This window comes from Bactrocera dorsalis, chromosome 1 (genome assembly GCF_023373825.1).
Source record: "Bactrocera dorsalis isolate Fly_Bdor chromosome 1, ASM2337382v1, whole genome shotgun sequence".
Lineage (NCBI taxonomy): Eukaryota > Metazoa > Arthropoda > Insecta > Diptera > Tephritidae > Bactrocera > Bactrocera dorsalis.
In genome coordinates this window covers 108540872-108565869 of record NC_064303.1, presented here as the reverse complement: position 1 = coordinate 108565869, position 24998 = coordinate 108540872, and the positions used below count along the sequence as shown (strand labels likewise).

Here is a 24998-nt window from a genome sequence, read left to right as displayed (position 1 = left end):
AATGTTTTTCAGATTTAAAAGTGCATAGCTATGTATGTATGTATGTATGTAGGTCGTTAATTGTACGATATACGGTTATAATTACGGTAGAGTTTATATTGTTTATAGTGCGTATTATTGCTTGACAAGTACATACAACTAAATGCTTACACTAAACGGCTACAAAATGCAACAACAATGCTGCAGTGTTATATTATTTTTTTCAAAACATTTTTCTATATTAAAAGCAGATAAAAAATAAAATTGATACATTTATTGATAAAAATATGATACACAATGCAAAAAAAAAAAAAATAGATTTTGAGATTTTGCTTTATATTAAGAAAACAACACAAACAAAAGCAAAAAATTGTTTTTTGCAAAGTAATGCATATATCGTATAAAAAACTAAAGTGATTTGCATGATTGTCAATTGCTTTGCTGAAGTGTTTGGAAAAATTATAAAAGTGCATTTAAAATTATTTTTTTTTTGTAAATACAACGACTTTTGTTCTTGAAACAATTAATTTTTTGAATTATTAAAAAATAAAAAAAATTAATAAATGAAATTAATTGATAAAAAAATGAATTAAATGCATTGAAAAAAATACAAAAAAAGAAGCAAAAATTAATCTAAATTTGCAGTCTAAAAAATTAATAAAAAAAAGTTTAATTAAAAAGTAAATATTATTTCGATAAAACATCCAACAAAACTTTTTATATAGAAAAAAAATTACATAGTTAAAAAAACATCCAACAACACTTTTTATAAAAAAAAAATACATAGTTAAAAAATCCTTTAAAATTAAAACTTTCAACTCTTAGAACATTAAAAAAAAAAATATTGAAATATGAAAATTTTAAATATAATGCTTAAATACAAATTTTAATAAATAAACAAGATACAAATATTTATTACAAATTTTTTTTAAACGTTTTGAAGTAAGATCGTAAGAAAAATATTTTTAACACTTTTTTAAAATATGAATATTAAAACACTTTTTTAAATAAAAAATAAAAATTTGAATATTAAAAATTTAAAACAAATGTTTTAAAGTCAACAAAAAATAATTTTAAAATTCGAAAAAAATATAAAAATAAGCATATGTGAAAGGTTTGAAAAAAATTTTCAAAAAAGAAATTTAAGTTATTTAAAACAAAAAATCAACTTTTTTCATTAAAAAATTAAATACTAAAATTTTAAATATAATATTTTAAAGACAAATTTTAATAAAAATTTAGGTTTTGTGGAAAATAAAAAAATATATGTAATTTTTTTCTTCGAAACCAAAATTTTTATTAAAAATTGTCTTTAAAATATTTTATTTCAAATTTTAGTATTTATTTTTTTTAATAAAAAAATTTGCTTCTTTTTTTTAAAAGCAAATTGACAAGTTTAAAAAATTTTGCAAAAAATTGAAGTAATTTTAATAATTTTTTTTTCAATTCCATTAAGGAATTAAGTCGAAAAATTACACAAAACTGTAAATTCTGCAAAAAAAATAAAATAAAATAAATTGCACTTCTTAGCTTGACACCTCACACTCAAGCAAAGCAATTAAGATTCGCGCGAAGACTTAAAAGAAACTAAAAACTAAAATTGGCGCTCTTCATATACCTGTATGTATGTGTAAGCGCACAAGTGATTTGGTATCAATACTTGTTAAATTGAAAGTATTTATGCACTTTAGTATATATGTTTAGATGAACTTTTGTTCAGTTGTTTTTGCTTCTTTTATGATTTGCTGGCGCACTTTTAAGCTTGCTGCACATAAAAATGCTTCATATTTAGTTGTAATTGTAGTTGTAGTATTAATTGTGTGTGTTACTTATCAAATATTTATGCGATATGCGATGTGTGTGAGTGGTTCATACGCCTCCTCCTCCTTCTCTTCTTCCCCTGACACTGACTACAGACTACTACTATCCCGATGAAACATCTATCCACCCAGTCAATACGTTGCGTTGATGCTCCTAAATGATCATTTTCTTAAAAACTACAAAGTGTTGATGATGACGATAAATCTTAAAAGTTTCCCAATTGTTCCCCCCTTACGCTTCCCGCTCCACAATACAGTGCAAAGCAATGGCGTTCGTTTTTACTGGAAGATCGCTGCACGCTGTTGGAATTGTAAACGTCTATTGGCACGTTCCTCTTCCTCGCGACGCCGCTCCTCCTGCTCCTGTCGGATCTCATCGTGGAACTTATTCGATCGCAGTTGTTGTTCGATTTTGGCTTCGAAGAAATTTTTCGCGCCGGTCACGCCAACCTCCTCGACATTGATTTCGGTTAGACGCGCCAATTGATTGAGTCCGGAATCGTTGTCGAGCTCACCGGCTTGTGCCTTGCGGTAGATCAATAAGAATTCGCGGAACGAAATTTTACCATCGTGATCCTCATCGACTTCGGCGATCATTTGCTTGAGACCCAAATGGGTTTGTGGTGCGCCTAATTTTTCCATCATGAATTTCAATTCGGTCAGATCCAAATAGCCGTCATGACCAACGTCATATCTGGAAGTAGACGGGTAATAATGATATCGGAATTAATATTTGAAAATAATTGATTGATTATGATTGTATTTAAGTACTATAAAGAAATAAAGAACAATGAATAAGAATATATAAAGAAGAATTAAGTTCGGGTGGAGCCAAATGTTAAATACTTTTGCCAGCTTTTTGTGCAAGAAATTTGGGAACGTTAAAACTTTAAAGCACAGAAGAACTTTCAGGATCAGGATGATCAAAAAGTGGCGTTTTGGGAACTAAAATGTTCGGTTGGTCATATTTTTTTGAAACGAAATGTCCGGTGGAAACCCTAATGGGCGATTTTTGGCACATTACGTCTCTGCTCGCAAATGCTAGAACCAGAACTTCGGAATTATAGTTTTTAACAAGATGGTCTTTGAAGTCTATTGCAAATCAAACTAATCACTTTTTTCAACAAGAACTTCCCGAGCGTCTGAGATTAAAAATCGAGACGTTGACTGACGCTCCAGATCTGCATATTTAAGTATTTTTGAGTTCTTTCGTGAGATTAATTAAAAAACAAAGTATTTTCAACCTCATATATTGGCTGCTCACGAGCTCAAAGTAGATGTACATGCTGAAATCATCCTCATAGAAGTCGAGATGGTCGAAAAAGTAACGCAGCAAGAAGGGCCGTAAGAAGAGCTTACTCAATAAAGGCGAGCACTTGATTACTGTATTCAAAAAATTATCCAGTAAAATGTTAGAAGCGATGACTCCTCGTTTCTAAAAGTGTTGGGTCTTCGAAGAAGGCACGGAATAGGATTTATATCCAACGAAGAATATTGTCAACTCGACAGTTTTCCTCAATATTGAAATATTATCCGCGCAGCTACAATACCCTATACATATGTACAAGTATATGCATATGTTACAAAAAATATCAAAAACGTCAAGTGAAAAAACATTAATGAAAACCTTTCAAAAAAAGATTTACAAATTAAAACAATAAAAATTAGCTTTAAATAAAATACATAAAAATAATTTTTTTATAAATAAAGAAATAAAAACTCCTCATATAAACATAAATTTCAATAAATTTTGAAAGAGATTACAGTTATGGCAACCTTCTCTTTTTGTATTTGAATTACAGTTATTTGCCAAAACCAAAAAATAAAATTGCAGCAAGTTAGTACCATCAAGTAACTAAAAAAGTCAGCCAACTTTTCGTTTGATTAAACGCTAATTGAACACACATACATACATACATAAGGACCCATACACAGAAGCAGTCAAATTGCATTCGCTGCATAAAATTGATGGGAGAAAGGCGAAATAGACTGACATATTATATATGACGTATGCATACATATCTATAAATTACTACAAAAATATGCCATATAAAGTACTAACTACAATTATATATACATATACGTACAAGTATGTATGTATGTATGTATGCAAGCTTCAATTGTAAATATTATTATTTCGTGGTTTTACATTGTGAATGCTTGAGTAACCGCAGTTTAGGTACAGTTGCACTTTATTTATTTGACTTTTCATTGCACATTTATATAATTATACAAATTGATATTAGCAAACGAAAATTTTATTAGCGACAATGGTGCGCGCCTATCGAGCCTATTAAAGCGTGAAATTTGTCATAGTGAAATTTGAAGCTATTTGGCGAAAGTCTGCCGTTGCACTTAGTCATGTTGGTGTATGAAATCGAAATGAATGAATTAAAATTTGAGGACTCTCCTTAAATGATATGCCAGTAATGTTGTGATTATGATGATGAAGCCCACTCGATAAGATAATGTCTCCAAAAGAGTGGTCTTATAAAGCTGTGTGAGGAATAGGTGCAAAGGGAACTTTTTCTAATACCACATCCAACTTTTGTGGGTTCCAGATTGCAGAGAATGAGCAGACAGGCAGGGTTGGCTTGGCAAATACGTTAAACAGCTGATGCAGTACCGACATGACTTGAGAGAAAGTCAATTTGACGATTTGAGATGACCAGTTTATAAAGGGTGATTTTTTAAGAGCTTGATAACTTTTTTAAAAAAAAAAAACGCATAAAATTTGAAAAATCTCATCGGTTCTTTATTTGAAACGTTAGATTGGTTCATGACATTTACTTTTTGAAGATAATTTCATTTAAATGTTGACCGCGGCTGCGTCTTAGGTGGTCCATTCGGAAAGTCCAATTTTGGGCAACTTTTTCGAGCATTTCGGCCGGAATAGCCCGAATTTCTTCGGAAATGTTGTCTTCCAAAGCTGGAATAGTTGCTGGCTTATTTCTGTAGACTTTAGACTTGACGTAGCCCCACAAAAAATAGTCTAAAGGCGTTAAATCGCATGATCTTGGTGGCCAACTTACGGGTCCATTTCTTGAGATGAATTGTTGTCCGAAGTTTTCCCTCAAAATGGCCATAGAATCGCGAGCTGTGTGGCATGTAGCGCCATCTTGTTGAAACTACATGTCAACCAAGTTCAGTTCTTCCATTTTTGGCAACAAAAAGTTTGTTAGCATCGAACGATAGCGATCGCCATTCACCGTAACGTTGCGTCCAACAGCATCTTTGAAAAAATACGGTCCAATGATTCCACCAGCGTACAAACCACACCAAACAGTGCATTTTTCGGGATGCATGGGCAGTTCTTGAACGGCTTCTGGTTGCTCTTCACCCCAAATGCGGCAATTTTGCTTATTTACGTAGCCATTCAACCAGAAATGAGCCTCATCGCTGAACAAAATTTGTCGATAAAACACATTTCGAACCGAACACTGATTTTGGTAATAAAATTCAATGATTTGCAAGCGTTGCTCGTTAGTAAGTCTATTCATGATGAAATGTCAAAGCATACTGAGCATCTTTCTCTTTGACACCATGTCTGAAATCCCACGTGATCTGTCAAATACTAATGCATGAAAATCCTAACCTCAAAAAAATCACCCGTTAGGACTGAGAGTTCTGTGAACATAATTGGTTCGATTTTGACACGATCACGGCTTCCTGAAAAATCTATAGTCTCGACAATTTGAGTAATATATAACGGGTGATCCAAGTAGAGATACTTTTTTTAATCGCATTTCATAGTGGAAAGACTTACGCCAGAGATCTTAAATTGAAAGCCAGAGATCTTATGCAAGAACTGAAGCTGTCCGATCTTCATAAGCGACATCGTTTCGCTTTATGGGCTCTTGAAAAGTTCTAAAAAGATTTGACGCTAGCGAGCCAAATTTTGTTCAGCGATGAGGCCCATTTCTGGTTCAATGGGTACATAAACGAGCAAAATTGCCGCATTTGGGACAAACAGCGACCTGAAGAGATTCAAGAGCTGTCATTCCATCCAGAAAAAAAAATGTTTAGTGTGGTTTGTGGGCCGGTGGAATTATTGATCCATATTTCTTCAAAAATGAGACCGGTGAGAACGTAACCGTCAATGGTGACCGTTATCGCGCCATGATAACCGACCATTTGAATCATGGAATTGAAGCTCGTGATCTCGGCGTCATTTCGTTTCAATAAAGCGACGTCACTTCCCATACATCGCCTCAATCAATGGATTTATTGAGAGAACACTTCGATTGGCCACCAAAATCATGGGGTATCACACCGTTAGACCTTTTCCTGTGGGTATATGTAAAGTCTAAAGTTTAAAATCTCTGCGGGCAATCCCGTTTCGATTCGGGGCTTGGAGAAAAGCATCACGCGTGTTATTCGCCATTATAACAGTGGAAATGATCCAACGAGTCATCGAAAATTGTACTCAACGGAAGGATATAATCTTCAAAAAATAAATGTCAATTTATAATCATAAATATAACATATATTGTAATGTATACAAAATCATGTAAATAATATACAGCAAACAACCTGAGTACGTTTTATACAGCTTGCTTCCTTTAACCAACCATTAACCAAGCTTATATAATTGCTCACAAAGGAAGGAAGGAAAACTTAATAGAAAATCATAAAAAATGTGTATGGAAATTTATGTAATATAGGAAAACATTAGGCGCATACATGTTGTTGGTTAGAAAAAAATAGCAACAAAAACATCAACACTGCAAACGGGGTGAAAATCAAATGAACCTTGCAGGCATTTTTTTTTAATAAAAGTAAATATGTTCGGCAGACATAGCACGAGGCCATAAAAACTGTAATTTTTGCATATTTTGCTTATGCGTATGGGAAATTAAAATAAAAACAACAAAATAAAAAAAAATGAGAAAGATATGTACTTACATATACAATATAACACATGCAACAAAATTAATGCTTTTTGCAATCAAAGCAATAATAAAAGCAACAACAAACAATATAATTTGAAAAAAAAAAACTACGCGGTGATAAAGTGCTTGCCACAGGCAATTGCAAAAAAGTGAAGATGCGCAGGCGTATTTGCTGCCAGACAAGCCAAGCTGCAAGCGCAGAATCAATAACACACACTCGCAGCGGCCGCAAGCAGGTTTTGCGCAAAAGACACAACAAAGGAAAAAAATATGCAATAAACAGGTTCATGCTCGACTTAAAAATAACTAGACATGCAGCATCTGCAATCAGCAAGGGAGCGCACACACGCGCCAAAATGCCATAAGGATATGTTCGCTCCCAGCCAGACATTGTTCAAAGCCAATACTGCTACATAGGCGCTCATAAAAAATACTTATACGAGGGTGGGCTGAAATATATAAGTTTGGGGTAAGTATATGAAACACCTAGCGCTTAAGAGGCTACTTGTATTTTACGTCGTTACGTCTTGAAGAGTAGCGAATCGAACAAACTACTGGTATAAAAGTTAAACTGGCATAATCAATTAAAGATAAGATAGCAAGCGCTTACTACGATTTTAATAAGACCAACGTGTACTCGCTTTTGTAAAAGTAAACTAGATAAGAGTATTGCTCTTTTATATCTAAAATTTTTAACAGAGCTCTTAGGGACCAGATCCGGCTAACATTGTAGGACCCATAAGTGAGAAGGACGACTCCAACTAATTGTACCATTTTTTTTAACAAATATGAGTAGAATTTATGATTTGAGGAAAGTAGATCCCTAGTTCTATAAATCCAAAACTTATTATTTGCAAATCTATTTCATATATCGATGTATCTAATTATTTTAGTAATTTCCTTTTGGACTGAAGTGTTTTAATCCATCGGACAACATGACCTAGCTAACATACCCGCTGTCTCTTAGTTCGCTGAACTACTTGTTTAAATTTCGTCGTATATTTTGTACAGGTCATGGTTCCATCGACCGCGGTATTTGCAGTTGCTAATGCGAAAAGGACCATAAATCTTCCCAAGAACAGTATCGCTTAGGGCCATTTTATTTATTAGCAGTAATTCTGACTGCAACTGCGAGTTCTTCTTTTAGCTTAGCTAGGTGGCTTTTTGACCTTGCAACCTGGTTATTATTCGATTATTTGCAGATTGCTTTTTAAAATTTTATCTCAGCAGAGCAGTATTGAGTATTTGATACAAATTCGAGCACAGAAACTTCGGATCTATACATATTTAAGCTTTGTACTTTTCGCATATATTTTTTAGACAGAAATTAGATTGTTTTGGAAGTTGTGATATCACGATTGATCGTCTGTGAAGGTATTTGCTTTTTATTAGTACGACAGTGGCGTTTACATATCCGGAATGGTCTTGGATTTATATACATATATTATTATACTTTCTGATTCCACAACAACAGTATTTGTGGGCCTATGTCTTCGCTCCTAAAACCTTTCTTTCCTAAGCTTTTCGGGTTCTATTGGTACCCGATGCTTTTCTTCGAAAGTTATTAGTTGAGTTCAGAAAACGGTTAAGGGTATAGAGATAATCGTTCTTCAATAAATATCGCTTTTATCTATCTCTCTTGATGTAAGTACATACATACTTATGGAAACCTAACCTAAGATGGCATTTGCCGCGTTATAAAAAGGACAAATAGTATTGTAAAAGAAATCTCTATTTTGTTTAAGCAAAAACCGAAACTAGAGCTTTATAATTCTCATAAAACAACGCCAATGATTCAAAAAATGTTTTTTTTTTTACATTAAAAAAGAGTATAAAAATTCAGCAGTTACACTAAAGTGAGAAAAAATTGGTCTATTGGCCACTTTATGATATTTTCCACTTTCTTGGCTTATTATTATAAAGGCCACCCTCGTAAAAAGACGATATGCCTACAAAGCGAACAATAAACAAATCTTAACATACATATGTAGATGTGTGCACGAAAGCAGGAAAAACCAGTTGTAACTGCAAAAAAAGGAATTGCAATTTTACAATTTTGCAATACATGTGCCTACACACACACACACTTAAGTATGTTTAAGTTTTAAAGGCCACGGTCAATGGTTGTGACTCGCACATCGGAAGTAGACTTGGCCATTTGTGTTGCAGCCATGTTGTAATAAAATAAATACGGCGCGCATGCTTACCACCCGCCACTTGCCAGCAGACTATGCAAGCATGTGCATGTGTGTGTGTATGTATGTGGTTATATACAAATAAGTGCATGCTAACGTAATAAACTGTAGAGCTCACGCAATTTAGCAGTCAGTATATGTGCGGACGGACACATGCATATATACAAATGGCTACTAGTCTTGAGCCAAAACCAGCTTGCATAGATCGCATGATTGGCTAGCTGGACGCAGACGCTTTCGATTTCAATTTCCAATGAATTTCAGGTGCATATCTTCAGCAATTAACAGGAAAAGTAAAACATATGACATAAAATAATTAAAATTAAACGAAAAGGAAGTTTAACTAAAGAGTCATTTGCGCTAATAGCTGGTGTGGCTAGAGGCGAAGAGACTGGTACGCTACTGAATACAGCGCACGCACCTAATTGCAAGTTAAATGAGTTTCACCGCATTTTTGCCGTTGTTATTGCAATTTTTTCTCAAATGCTTCATTATTGTTTTATTGCTATTTTTCGAAAAATCAATATTTATTATTATTGTTTTTTTAACCAATAATAATCATTGTTGTTGTTGCTGGTTTTTTGAAAATGAACCAATTCAGCAATTTTTCAATGCGAAAAGTGACAATATCTGCAAATCATAACAATTAATTGTGACAGTTGTCATTGCGCCCACAAACAAAATGCAGCACACACATACCAAGAAACGCACATAATATTTAAAATTATTCAATAATTTCTAAGGTAACATTTGGTGCTCTGCGCCGGCAGCGACGTCTTCACACAATCGTTATTTAATTGACATGAAAGAAAACGGTAAACGGTAATTGTCAAAAAAAAAATGAAAACGAAAATGAAAACATAATCCACAACAACAGGTAACGTCATCGTAACCAGCATGTGTCAACAATCATTAAAAGCACCGATTTTCTAGTCAGCCGAGCAAACCAACTCGCCTGACTCCAATCAATGTGTATTCTCTCCACTCGCATTGATATTTGATCATTGTGACTTGCAGCAAATGAGAGTGAAAGTGGCTGCAAAGTAAACATTGCGTGTGCCGGCCAAACTACATGTGTATATAAGTATATATGTGTATATATATATACCACATATGTATGTGAAAATAAAAAATAGCGTGTGGAAAATTGAGAAAAAATACTATTAAATAATACAAAAATGAAGATGTAAATAAAGAAGTGGCGAGCAATTAGAGAACACGCGATATGGAAAGGAAATGTGAATTACAAGACGCAAGCAAAAGTCTTTCATAATATTTTTCTAAGCTACTTTATTTGTTAATAAGTAGCAATGCCGGTATTTGCCCTCACTTTTTTCATTGTAGATGTATTGTGTTACAAATTTGTGTTCCATTCTTTTTAATATAAAAAAAACAAATAAATATTCGGGTAGAGTTAAAAATCATAGGCAGAATAGGTATTTTTTTTATACATTTTTGAAAATCATAGTTAATCGAAACAAGAAAAATCATGCAACCGAAGCTATAATACCTTTCACAAGTGCATTTCTTATGGCAACTATAATAAGGAAGAACGTACGACGATGATATTGATGTCATTGGCCTAAAAAACGCATCGTAAGTTCTGCTTTCTCCAGAGTGGATGAGGAAGCGAACTAAATGGGCCTGGTAGTGAACGAGGGCAAGACCAAATATCTCCTGTCAACAAATAAACAGTAGTCGCCTCTATTGACGAACAAAGATCAAACTCTATAAGTCACTCATCATCCCCGTCATGCTATATATGCAGAGGCATGGACGATGACAGCATCTGATGAGTCGGAGAAGAGAACGCAGACTTCAGATGGATATCTTAAAAAACTGAGGGACTAGTTTGTGTATATAGACAAGTAAAGTTGAACTCTGCCAAGCAACTTAATTCAGTTAATAAGTAACTGTCTGAGCAAAAATGACAGCAAATTCATTCTTTACTGAACTAGCATTATACGATCTATCCTCAGCAGCAATGTAAGATATTCTTAATATCAGTTATACGCCTAAACATTTAGAACCTTCTATCCTCTAAGATACAATTACACATATTTAAATATTAAAATAGAGCAACCTACAACCTACAACCTCAATCGAAACCAAATTCAAACTATTTTCCGACTTCTGACCGCACTGTGGTCACAATGCCACTTAATCAAAATCGTGCAATTAAATCGTAATTATCAAAATGCAACACGATTCAAACATGAAGCAAAATGCCGCTAATTAACAACAATTAGCTGAGAGCTGTTAAAGCTTACTTCCCGCAATTCAAAAAAAATTCAAAAATTTGAACTACAACATAAGTATTTAAACCATTTTAAACACATTAATTTCGATTTATTTGCACATTAACGAATTTGGAGGCATTAAAAAAAGCCACGTGTAATAATGAAAAATAGGTTCAAGTACACGCATAAGGCTCAAGCCAAACAAACCGACTACATGCATATCTATAAGCTGGATTAACGAAAGCCCAACGGTATTTAACCGGTCAGTTACAGTGTGTGCAAATGGTATACGCCCAAAGTGTGGAAATACAAGCACATAAATATGTATACATGTATGTACGAGTATGTGTGTGTTTGTAGAAACAGTGTTAGTCATTAACCTGCATTCGTAGTGCCGCTAAAGTCATCAAAAGTTCATTGCAACACATTAGACGGTCGGTAATTATGGACACACTGTATGGTGCCACCGTAACCTAACAACAATAAGAACAAATCGAATAAGTACTTAAGTGCCGAAGTGATGACACGCTGTGGGCACAAGTGACTGCTACTGACCAGTAAAAACCAAGCAAAAAAAAAAAATAACAAAAACAACGCATGAATGAAGAAACAAATGACGAATACAGCAAAAACAATTGTTTGCACCAAAAAATGAAGCGAAACGGAAACCTTAAACGCCAAGAAAAAAACGTGAAAAGAATATCGCTCAAAAGCTCTAAGATATGCTTCCAAGCTACAATGGCCGAAATAGCATAGAGGAAGCTATGACGAAAGCGCCACTCAGAAGAATGTCTAAACAATTGCAAATTTGCAAAAAACAAAAGAGAAATTCACAAATTGTTGCCTCCACAACAATGTATGTGTTTGTATGTGGATCTGTAGTTCGAGTGGGTGCAAAAAAAAGAAGAAGGCAAAAAATTATATTGACCTCCTTAGTTGGTGAACTGTGCAAAAATTGCAAAGCAAAGTCAATAATAAATTGCAAATTGCTGTGCCCGAGTGAAACTGGAGAAAACGTGCAATGTTGCAATAATAATAATGACGTTTCGTTGTCGCTGAGCACGTGCAGTCAAGCTAAGTAAATATTAAAGGGTCTGCGATTTGCGGTCGACGGAGCTACATGAGTTAAGCTTGTGATCGTGTGTTCGAAACTAGAGCTAAAAATATTTAGAAGTGTAGCCACGTCCTTCTCTACCTGATCTTTCCAACGGAGTGGAGTTCTCTGCTTCCCCCGGGGAGTACTGCGTCAACTGAAGTGTTTTCATCCATTCGGATGTCATGATCAAGCCAGTGGAGCCGCTGTCTCTAAATTCGCTAATCTACATACATATGTCAATATGGTCGTATATCTCGTACAGCTCATCGTTCCATCGATTGTGGTTTTCCCCGTCGCCAATGCGGAAAGGTCCATAGATCTACCGCAGAACCTTTTTCTCGAAAACTCGTAACGTCGACTCATCGGCTGTTGTCAACATCCATGCCTCTGCACCATATAGCAGGTCGGGGATGATGAGTGACTTGTATAGTTTGGTGTTTGTTCGTCCGAAGAGGACTTTTCTTCTCAATTGCCTACTTAGTCCGAAGTAGTACTTCATGGCAAGAGTTATTCTGCGCTGGATTCCGAGCCTGACGTTGTTATAAGTATGTATATTCTCTAAATATATGTACGTAGTATTGTCTCGCTCATCGAATCCTATCTAATCTTGTTTTGATAAAAATTATTAAACCATATTCTAAGCAAAATACGATTACAAAAGTTAAACCGCGAAAATTCATTTATATTTCTCAGAAAACTTGAGAGACTACACCAGTCAATTTCTGAATCATATTTGAAGATAATGCGAGGTTTACAATTAAAGGACAATTTTACACTGGATTTCACGTTCCAAAGACGTTCAAAGACTTTTGATAATGGAATTATTCATGTATTGCTATCGGGTTTCAACAGAAACGGGACTCTAACTGAATTATCAATAATTTTTAATTAACAAAGCTGTTATTTGGTCAGATATTACTGTTGAGCAATTTTCTTTGAAATGAGATTAGTCAGTCAAACCAAATAAAAGTATAATTTGAGTCATTTTGTAATTTTATAATAAAATGTAATCAGCTTTATTTTGGAAAGAATAATTATTTAAGGGATTATATGAGTTTTCTCGGTAAAAAAAAGAAAAAAGGTAGAACTTGGACGTAGGAAAAAAACTGAAAATTGGATTTTTGGCAGATATTTTTACAAAAAAAACTTAAAGCTTCGGAACATTTTTTTTTTTTCAAAATTGTAATAGAAAAAAATTCTCCGTTCAAGTCTTGAAGAATTGTATCTCAAAGACCTGTGTAAAATTTCATGAAGATCGCAAGATCGCTTGAATAGTTCTCGAGAAATCTTGCCAACCGACTTCAAAAACACAGTTTCGAGAAAAAACGCGTTTAAAGATAACGCACTTAGCCTAGCTATTCTCGAGCGCATAAGTTCTCAAGGCCGTATCTCTGACACTATTACTCGGATCAACTAGAAAACTTGGGACAATATTTAATAACTTAATAAGACAATAAAAGTAATTGCATTTTTGTAGCCCGTAAACCCATGTAACTCCTTAAGCGACATGGCATAACATCCGGTACAATTTCTTAACGGTAATTTCTTTGACACTTATAGTAAATAAACCCACAAAAAAATCCAATAAATTTTTATTTACAAAATTTCTGAAAACTTCGATAAACACGTCATAAATCTGGATAATTTTGAGTAGTTGGCGAAAGAGCACTTTGAGCAATGCTTACATTTGATATTTTTATATTTACACGAAATATATTCACAAACATACATACATATGTATAATAAATATATATGCGTATATAAAAAAAAAATATTTAAAAAAGAAAAAAATTGTAAATTCTTCACGTGTGGGCTGGTGTAATGAGTGCATCAAGCATGCAGAAGCGAACGCAGTCAACAGCTCGTCGAGAATGCCCTACTCTTGTGCCTAAATTTAGAATGACGTCGTTGTGTTGAAGTCGGTTGAGTGCCTGGCTTCGTTGTGCCGTCGTCCTCTAACAACAAGTACAATAAAATTCGCCGTAAAAATATGTTTTCCAAAAATATGCTGCAGCGCGTTGTGTTATGAGTGGAAGACGGGACGACGGCAAGAGTCAACTTGTTGTAGACAGGTTCTCACAACATTCGTGCAAACGAAATTGTAACTAATTCGAAACTAATTGACCCATGCTACGTAAGTGGTTCGTGTTTGTCAAAGCGAAAGAGAGAATTGTTGCTAAATAAAGAAAGGTCAAATGGGTGGGCAGCGATTTAATTGCATTGCAAGTGAAAAAAAGAACGCACGAATCTTGTAGATATAAAATGTAAAGTAGTAAACATGGAAAATATTATATTTTATTCACTTGAGGATTGGTGATAATATATCTGAATACGGAAATAGAAACTAAGAACACGGTCCGATAACTTAGCCTACAAAAGGGAAATATGAAAAAATTATGATTTATTCCTCAATATTATCTCCCTATGGATTGGTGAAGTCCAAGTTGACCAGTAAAAGTTCACCGTTACTTGGTCTCTGATGTGTACCAAATGCCTCACCATCTCATGCACCTTTAATCAGCGGTTTTCCAGGATAAGATTGTTGACTTTTGTCAGGTTATTCCTCATGGGAACTGCTATTGTGGATCATCAAAAGTGGATCTTCGATTTTCGACTGTCGCCAACCAAGGCGAAGTAACAAGTATCTCTCTTTTTAAATTTTTCTAAAATCCGCAGACATGTGAGACCGAGTCACACGTTACGAGCTTATTCGACTGAAATTTTTGGCAGCCTATGAGTACGGCTTACATATAACGGGTGTTTCAAAATATAGCTGCCGTAGCTAAGAGTATACATGAAGACCGTGGAGAGTCCATTCGCATCAATTTTGACTGAGGTACGGAACGACTTGGCGCATTTTACGTCGAGATCTTAAATTGAAAGCAGGCCCGTAGCCAGCTTTTCATTTCGGGGGGGGCTGAAGTAAAAACATATATGTATGTATAAACTTTAAATTTTCTGTTTATTAAAAAAAACGATATAAATTCATATACATATTACTTAAATGATTTGGTAGTTGTAACTTAAATAAGTAATATTTTTCTTTTCTTCTTGTTTGCCATATCATTAATTACTTCATCTGGATCTATTTTAATATCCCAGTGCACTGCAATAACAGCAAGTGCACTCAGCCGCTCATTGCCCATCACACTGCGTGGTAAAGTTTTTATTCTTTTTAAGGTTGAAAAAGTTCTTTCAACGGAAGCGGTCGTCATTGGAAGAGTTGCTAAAATTGTAAGCAGGTAGTGAATATTTTTAAAATACGTTGCATCGCAATGTTGCAGTAATTTCAACACTTCTATGGTTGGATCTATTGTTGATAAGCTGGCACACCACAATCGATACTCTGATTTTAATGCTGTCATTGATATTTGCTCCTCGAAGTAAATAGTTAAATTTTTTAATTCTTCGGCATTATCAATTGCAGCAAAACCTGGGAGTAGAATTTGAAATGACGAGAGTATATCCTCATTCACTGTCATCTTTTGAATCAGAGCATCAACGCATGGAATAAATATTGTAACTCCGAAGTGGCTTTCAGGGGTTGTGCAAGGTGGATTAGCATGAGTAGTTTGACGCGAAGTGTCAAAAAGAACTTTAGACATTTGTGATGCTGTTTGGAAAATATCGTTGAAAAAACCATCCGCTGTTTCTGTTGTTGTTTGTTGTTTTAACGGTTAGCTAATCCCCGTTAGGATGGTAAGGGTTGTTTGTGTTGTCGTCGAGATCATCTAACGGTAGGCCCAAGAAACGTGCTGTTTCGACGGGGTCGGACCAAAGGGAAGAGGGTGTTAGATGGGTGGGGTTTGTGGGGCAGGCAAAGAGGTCGCCAGTGTCATGCGGAGACTCGTTGCATGCAGGACATACATTAATACCTAATGTCGGGGTCGATTCTGGATAAGTAGGAGTTTAACCTGCTACAGTATCCAGAACGAAGTTGCGCTAGGGTCACTCGCGTTTCTCGCGGCAACTGGAGCTCTTCGTCTGCAATAGGTGGTGGTTTGACTCCAAGAACGCCATTCACGGGAAGGGAGTCGGTGAAGGTGTTGATGGCTCCACTGTGAATGGCGGTCAGTGCCTGTCGAAAGTTAGTTGCGTCCGAAGTCTGGTCGGCGTACTGTGCAATGTCGTCGACATAGTCGAGGAATGACCTCTTGATGCTCCTGAGAGGCGGTTCCGCTCCAAGCAGATGGCTGCAGGGGTGATTCCTACGGAAACAACCAAGCAGGAACTGCCTGGAGAGGAGTTGATTATGCTCCTTTACAGGAAGCATGTGCGTCTCACTATGGAGGTGTTCAACGGGAGACATCAAGAGGCATCCCGTCGTGGTCCGGAGTGCTGTATTTTGACAGGTCTGAAGTTTCCTCATCTGGGTACCACTGCATCCAGGCGACCATATCGGTGCTGCGTAGTTGAGGACCGGCCGGCCGATTGCCTTGTAAGTTGCCAACAACGTTTCTTTGTCTTTTCCCCATGTGCTGCCGGCTAGCGACTTGAGGATTTTGTTGCGGCTCTGTACCTTGGCGATAATCGCAGTCGTATGGGGAGAGAAGGAGCATAGATTATCGAAGATTACGCCTAAAATCTTAGGGTTATTGACAGTCGGAATTTTGACGCCATCGACTGCAATATTAGGGTTCAAGTCTATACTCCTTCGCCCAGTTTGTGAATATAGTCGCTGTGGATTTGGTGGGTGAAAGTTGGAGGTTTCGTGCAGTGAGGAAACGAGAAAGGTCGGAGAGGTAGCTGTTTACTTTCGAACACATGCCATCTATTCCATTGCCCGACGTCAATATCGTGCAGTCATCTGCGTACGAGGTTATGGAGACCCCCTCTGGTGGTTGAGGAAGTTTCGAGATATAGAAATTAAACAGTAACGGGAGAGGACACCACCCTGCGGAACCCCCTGTTTAATTCTTCTAAGTTTAGATGTTTCACCTCGAAATAGTACGGATGACTGACGACCGTTCAGATAGTTCATGGTCCACCTCTTAAGCCCTGGAGGGAGAGTGGTTTTTTCAATGTCCTGCAGTAGCGTTGTGTGGTTGACCGTGTCAAAAGCTTTTGACAGGTCCAACGCTACGAGGATCGTTCTTTCGCAGGGTGGTTTCTGGTTGAGGCCACGCACTATCTGGGCGTTTATGACGCTAAGTGCTGTGGTGGTGTTGTGCACTTTGCGGAAACCATGCTGGTGGCTGGCTAGGCTCAGGTGGTAAGTGAAGGTCGGGAGTAACAAGGCCTCAAGTGTCTTCACTACTGGGGAGAGGAGAGTTATCGGTCGATAAGATTCCCCTTTGTTGGCGGGTTTCCCAGGTTTCAGTAGTGGGACCACTCTTCCGACTTTCCACACATCGGGTATTTGAAGAGTGGTGAGCGACAGGTTGAGGACCTTGGCGAGATATTTTACTTCCGCCGAGCCTAGATGCTTTAACATTAGCATGTTGATTCCGCTGTTTCTCTTATCTGGTGCAGAGTTCTTATTAATTCTTTGGCTCGGTTCACTGCTGATACAAAATCTACAGATTTTTCTTGGAGTTGCACAGACAGTGGCAGCGTTAAGCTGAACAATTGCTCACAGACGAATAGACTAAGCAAAAAATCGCTTTTCTCTACCGCTGCTAAGAAGGCTGATGCTTTAGACGAAATGGACCATGTCTTACTCGAAATTATTTCCAAACTTAGTACAATGAATTTGAAAAGCTCCACAAAGCTTATAATGCTTTCATGCCTTTCTATAAACCTTGTTTCACAAAGGCGAACAAGTCGTCTTTTTTTGCTTTCTGGTGCGTGCTTCTGTATAACGTCCTGGAAAGTTATGTTTGCATTTGAATGGTTTCTAAATAAATTTTCTATTTCATTGACAATACCAAGGCAGTTCCGTATTGAACGTGCTTTTGGATACAGTTGTCTTATCCTGGTTTGCACTCCACTTAAATGCCCTGACATGTTTGCTGCTCCGTCATATCCCTGTCCAACCAACTTTGCCATATCAAGATGGAGATCTGTACAACGCTTAAGTATGACTTTTGATAAGTTTTCAGTCACCGTCTAGTGTAGTTGCGTACGACTGTTATAGGTTTGAGCTGAGTTGTGTATAAGAGTTTCAAAAGATTCAGTCAGTGATAAATCTTTTTTATTTGCGATTTATTTAAAAAATTTCCTAATTTCGGGGGGGGCTTCAGCCCTCTAGCCCCCCCCCTGGCTACGTGCCTGATTGAAAGCGTTCAAAATACAGCTTGTGCTAGAGCTGAAGTCGCTCGACCTTTTCAATCAACATCGCTTCGCTCTATGGACTCTTGGAAAGTCCCAAGAAGATCCGTTATTGAAAATTGGACTCAACGGATGGATCATCTGAGACAAATTTGAATGAGATAATCTTCCAAAAGTAAATGTCAAGGAATGTTATTTCGAATGATAATAAAAATTCCCCATTAAATTTTAAGTTTCTGTGCTTTTTCTTTAAAGAAGGTAGGGAATCTTGAAATGGATCACCTTTTATGATACTATAGATATGCTTGTATACATATCTGATCCTCTGGAAATAGTGATGTCATCCTGGGAAGGTGGTTAGTGGATCGTGCTTCCAAAGTTGAGTACATTTTCTCCATAAACTCTAATAATATATAAACTCTAATTACTGGAGCTACTTTACATCAATCACAAAAGATCCTCATTTTAAGCACTAAAACATATCACTACGATTTTATTGAGTTCACTCAAATCAATTACACGGTAGATTGTATAAAATAGTGCGTGAATAAATCCCCTTTGATTATGACAATTACACACGAAATTACATAATTGAAAATGAAATGAAGCTGCTAATTACAAACAAAGAGTTAGCGTGAAATCGCATTTTTACGTGCAGTTAAACCCGGAAAACTCAACTAAGCTCAAGTAAACTGATTATCATTGAAAGCATGCACTGATTGCACTCTTTTCGGCTGCAGTGCCACATAACGGGTAGTTTATGGGTGATGACGAAAAAAAATCGGCAATTAAAAATTACAACAATTTTCGTTTGTGTTTCAAAGGTGCGAAAGAAACGAAACAATTAAGCTTGATGTCGAAAAAAGCGCAGAAGAAGAATTTCGATAGCAAAACAATTGCAATGCAACAGCACACACATACCAGAATGCCTGTCTGTAAGTAAACTGCTGTTGAAATCTTTCCGCAATGATTTCAGTGAACCATAAAATTTTGTTGCACTTTTATGGATAAACAGCTTTGAAGTTTTCTTTAAGGAAATCTGTGAAGAAATGCAAACAGATACGAGTTTTCAAAGAATTTTCTGCTTCTGTTTCTGTTTTTGACTCCACAAACAGAATTGCCCAAAAAAATAAGAAAATTGTATAAAATCGAGCAGCAACATCCAAACAAAAATTGAAAAAAATAATAGAAAGCAACAGCAATACCGTTACGCATAGCGATTGCAACATCTTGCAGGCAAGTTGGCAGCACGGTGGCATATTTACAATATACCATACATATGTACATACATATAAGTAGTACATGTTTATAAATCTATGTGCGTAGATTGTAAGAAGTGTCTTCATCACTTGCAACGACGCTAAATTTGTGTACGGGCTTTTTAGGTGAACCTGCGCGCTTATTTTATTCGTGGTATGTGGTACATACGCACAACCACACATATGCAGATACATACTTATGTACATAAGCGCATATGCGGGAGAAGGTGTGTTTAAAAATAATACGACATTTGGAAATTGGGACAGCAGCGGCAGCCAAAACACTGAATGCTGTTGCAATAAAAATTGTGTATTTTTCACTTTTTATTGGTTACAAAATTTGGCTGCGTGTGTGCCTGTGTAGTAGAAAGTGTAAGTTTCAGAAAATATGCGTAGCGTTGGTCAATACAATATACAATATGTACATATTTTAGTTGTTAAACAGTAGAGCACGACTTCAGTAATTGCTAGTTTCTCAATATCAGTTCGACGTTCAATGTAACTCTGCTAATATAAGTTGGTAAATTTTCCTCGACAGAATGAAGAATCAAACTTTATTAAGTTTTCGAGAATATATGAAATGAAGCCCCCGTTTTCAAGATGGTTCGGTCTACTTAACCGACATTACAACCGGGCGTACGAAAATGGAATGCGTTTGGATTTCTATTCGAGCCGAAAGGTTCTAATATTATATATAACATACTCTTAGCCATCTTCCTTTTATACTTTTTGCTATTTGTGCCCCGTAAAAGAATTTTTCTTCAGAACTACATTTATAGAGTGGTGTCAATGCTTGGTCTGATATTTTGTATACCCTGAACAGGGTATATATGTACATATCTCGCAGTTTTTGAGATATCGATCCGAAGTTTTGCAAGCGTCCTTTCATCCCAAGAAGCTGCTCATTTGTTGAATCATCGATATCGGACCACTACCTGCCATACGAACTGATCATAGAGTTCTTAAATGTAATATTTTTTATTTGATCCTTCAGGAAATTTGGCACATATTATTGGCCAAGGCAACTGAAGAGATTGCATTGGCTTACTACCTGTAAAATGTTGTCCTAAATTTCTAAGTTGATCCGAGTAATAGTTTCGGAGATACGGCTTTGAGAACTTATGGTCTCGAGGATAGCTAGGCTAAGTGCGTTGTCTTTAAAAGCGTTTTTTCGAAACTTGAAGTCGCTTGGCAAGATTTCTCGAGAACTACACAACCCATCTTCATTAAATTTTACGGGCCTTTGGGATACAATTCTTAAGGACTTAGACGACGGATTTTTTTCGATCACAATTTTATTTTTTTTTAATGTCTGCCAAAAATCCAATTTTCAATTTTTTTCCCTTCGTTCTAAGTTAAAATTTTAACTAAAAGACATATTTTTCACTTTAGATGATTCTGTAAGGAGTTATCTGTCAACGCTTTTTTCTGAGGGGTCACCGAGAACGGAGTCCCAATGGCCGACTTTAAAATATTTTTTTCCAACAATTTCAGAATTTTTTTGTTAGTAGTGTATGTTTGTAACAATAAATAGTAATCTATTTTTTAACCGAGGAAACCCATATAACCCCTTAACACTATAGTTATGTTAGCTGTCTTACAAACTGACCGATGTAAATAAAGATAATGATTGTCCTAAATGACTTTTTCTTCTTATTAAAGAAACTTAATTTGATTTTCTTGTTGTTTATATCAAAAAATGTGGATAGAAATAACAAACAAAACGTTTTTCGTTGGCCGTTTGGATTTTCAGATATAGTTATACATATAGTTAATATAAGAAAGCTAGAATATTATAGAATATAGAATATTATAGCTTCAAGTTAATGTTTTTCTTGTTTTTTTTTTTTGTTTGCAAAAAAAAGCTAAGATCTTTATTTTTTCCCCCGATGAAACACATGCTTTATGCAAACAAATGTCATTCACAATTTGATTTGATATTTCCTCAATTTAGAGTGTGTTCCAATCAAAGCGCAACAGAGCAATTGTCCAACATGAGTTCGTTTTGTACGTTTTTCAACGGGCATCGCTACTGAACGGACCCTGCACTGCCGTCCATCAATGTTGCGCACAGCTGATAGATTGTATGTAATGTTGCATGGTTTTTCTTGTAATTTTATTTTTTGTCACTGTTGACATTTAATTTAGTTTCACGTTTACTTTATCCGCGCAAATGTTCCTTTGTGGCAAACGCAAGCGCAGACTAGTTGACGACAAGCTGACAGTGGCAGATGTGCATACACACATAGATGTATGTATATATGTATGTAATTGTTCATAAAAATGCACAGAGCGTCGAAAGTTGCATAAATAAAGGGTGATTTTTTAAGAGCTTGATAACTTTTTTTAAAAAAAAAACGCATAAAATTTGCAAAATCTCATCGGTTCTTTATTTGAAACGTTAGATTGGTTCATGACATTTACTTTTTGAAGATAATTTCATTTAAATGTTGACCGCGGCTGCGTCTTAGGTGGTCCATTCGGAAAGTCCAATTTTGGGCAACTTTTTCGAGCATTTCGGCCGGAATAGCCCGAATTTCTTCGGAAATGTTGTCTTCCAAAGCTGGAATAGTTGCTGGCTTATTTCTGTAGACTTTAGACTTGACGTAGCCCCACAAAAAATAGTCTAAAGGCGTTAAATCGCATGATCTTGGTGACCAACTTACGGGTCCATTTCTTGAGATGAATTGATGTCCGAAGTTTTCCCTCAAAATGGCCATAGAATCGCGAGCTGTGTGGCATGTAGCGCCATCTTGTTGAAACCACATGTCAACCAAGTTCAGTTCTTCCATTTTTGGCAACAAAAAGTTTGTTAGCATCGAACGATAGCGATCGCCATTCACCGTAACGTTGCGTCCAACAGCATCTTTGAAAAAATACGGTCCAATGATTCCACCAGCGTACAAACCACACCAAACAGTGCATTTTTCGGGATGCATGGGCAGTTCTTGAACGGCTTCTGGTTGCTCTTCATCCCAAATGCGGCAATTTTGCTTATTTACGTAGCCATTCAACCAGAAATGAGAAATGATATGTAGACCATAAATCGGACGTAAAGCGCGAAACACATTTCGAACCGAACACTGATTTTGGTAATAAAATTCAATGATTTGCAAGCGTTGCTCGTTAGTAAGTCTATTCATGATGAAATGTCAAAGCATACTGTGCATCTTTCTCTTTGACACCATGTCTGAAATCCCACGTGATCTGTCAAATACTAATGCATGAAAATCCTAACCTCAAAAAAATCACCCGTTACATATGGATGCCCGCCTGTTTTTGCCAGTCTCTCCATATTCGACTCCAGCGGCATTGACGTGCATGACTCATATTGGCAACAAAGCAGATTATTCACAAATACATACATATACATACATATGTATGAATATATGTAAATACATAAACATGTGATACTTTCAAAGTCAATAGTGACTTAAATTGTATTAACTATTGCGACATTATTCAACACTTGTGCCTGTATCTGTATCTGTAAGAGTATGTATCGTTCTACTCTTCTTCTTCATGGTAAATGTAGTTGATTAAAATGGCAAGGTGAATAGACCTTGAGTGAATAGTATTATAGTACAATATGCGGAGACAGATGTAATATGCAAGAACTATGTACCGTTTATGCATAGGTCGAACTCAGTAGGAGAGTCAGACGCTCTTTGCCCCACCGCTTTAGATTATTTTAATTTCGAAGTTTAAGAGATGCTAGCACTGTATAGCTGGAAGCATAGTTATAGCTCTTGAAATTGATATACAATATCATTAGCTTACGAAAACTGAACTGGAGTTCGGTACTCATCTGATTTCGGCCGAGGCCCAAAAACTTATTTTAATCACACGTTAACTTTAAACTCAATTCATTTGATAATGCAATAAATTATTTTTTCTTCCCTTTTAACCCAGAGAATGTTTTTTATACTACATAGCCGTATTAGCACTGGCGTGAAAAAATCCGTCAAAAATATAAGTAGTTTTTTGTACAATCTTGGCTCAAACTGTAGGGTGTTCACTAAGAACGAATTTTTTCGTCGCTCAGGGTTTAGCCAGGTGCAGCTTCTTGGGAAGAAAAGGCTCGAATTCCGATCCCACACTCATAGGGCCATGGATCATCGCAATGCAGGGAAAGAAACGAGACGAAAAAACTACGCAGCACAAAAATCTAGTTGGAGCTCATTGTTTTTTTCGATTTTCGTGATATGGTGCATAATGAATTTGAATTTGTTACGGTGGGACAGACGGTTAATAAGGAGTTCTATTTACCGTATTGAGGCGTTTGCGTGAGAACATCCGTCGAGAACGTTCGGAATTGTAGAACCATTTTTGAATTTTACATGTCGATAATGCATCATCGCATCGAGCCACGATTGTGAACGAATTTAAAGCCAAAAATACAATGAATACCATCATCAACCACAGTATTTACCAGATTTGGCTCGGTGTTATTTTTTTCTTGTTCCCTAAACTGAAATGGGCACTTCGTGGAACCCATTTGCAATCGATCGAAGAGATAAAACAAAATTCCCTGAAGGAGCTGAAGGCCATCTCGAAAAGTGCTTATGAAAAGTGTTTCGAGTACCGGAAAAATCGTTTTCATACTACATCTGGTGGGGATAATTAAATATTTTGCATTTATTTAATTTACAACTTCCGTGTACTTTTTTGTCACAATGTATAGGGTGGGCCATCTAACGTTTTAAATTTAAATTATCTATATTTTGACATTGGAAACGTCAAATACCAGTTGGAAAGTGACAGATATTCAGTAAAAAGTCTAAAATTTACGAAATGGGTCGCTATTCACTATTCTACAGTTCGCAGATTGGGCAGAAGATCGTTTGACCGAGGATGGTCAATTTTACCGAAAAATCATCTTTTCGGACGAGGCTCATTTACACCTCGATGGTTACGTTAACAAGCTGAATTGTCGCATTTGTGGCACAGACAACCCGCACGTAATCGTCGTGAAGCCAATGCACCCAGCACGAATCACTGTATGGTGTGGATTTTGGTCTGGTGGAATCATCGGCCCATTTTTCTTCGAAAATGAAGAATATGATATGATATGATGAATGAAGCGATATCGCGCAATGTTAACCGAATTTTTCTTCAAGCAAATTGAAGAGGAAGACTTGGACAACATTTGGTTCCAGCAGGACGGCGCTACGTGCCATACAGCAAACGCTACACTCAATCTTTTACGCCCTATCTTCGAAATTTAAAACGTTAGATGGCCCACCCTATATATCTACTTTATATGTACTTATGTTTCGACGTATTACAAACTTTATGTTTATGCGA

General features: G+C 36.2%; 1 protein-coding gene across 1 annotated transcript in view; it reads right to left on the bottom strand.

Annotated features, from left to right (window-relative positions):
* Positions 1 to 280: 280 nt before the first annotated feature.
* LOC105223102 (EF-hand domain-containing protein D2 homolog) overlaps positions 281 to 24998 on the bottom strand; it is a 50337-nt gene continuing 25619 nt past the window's right edge. Inside the window, exon 2 of the mRNA XM_011200725.4 lies at positions 281 to 2493. Coding sequence (XP_011199027.1) covers positions 2079 to 2493 — 415 coding nt within the window. The 3' untranslated portion in view covers positions 281 to 2078. The remainder of the gene's footprint in view (positions 2494 to 24998) is intronic.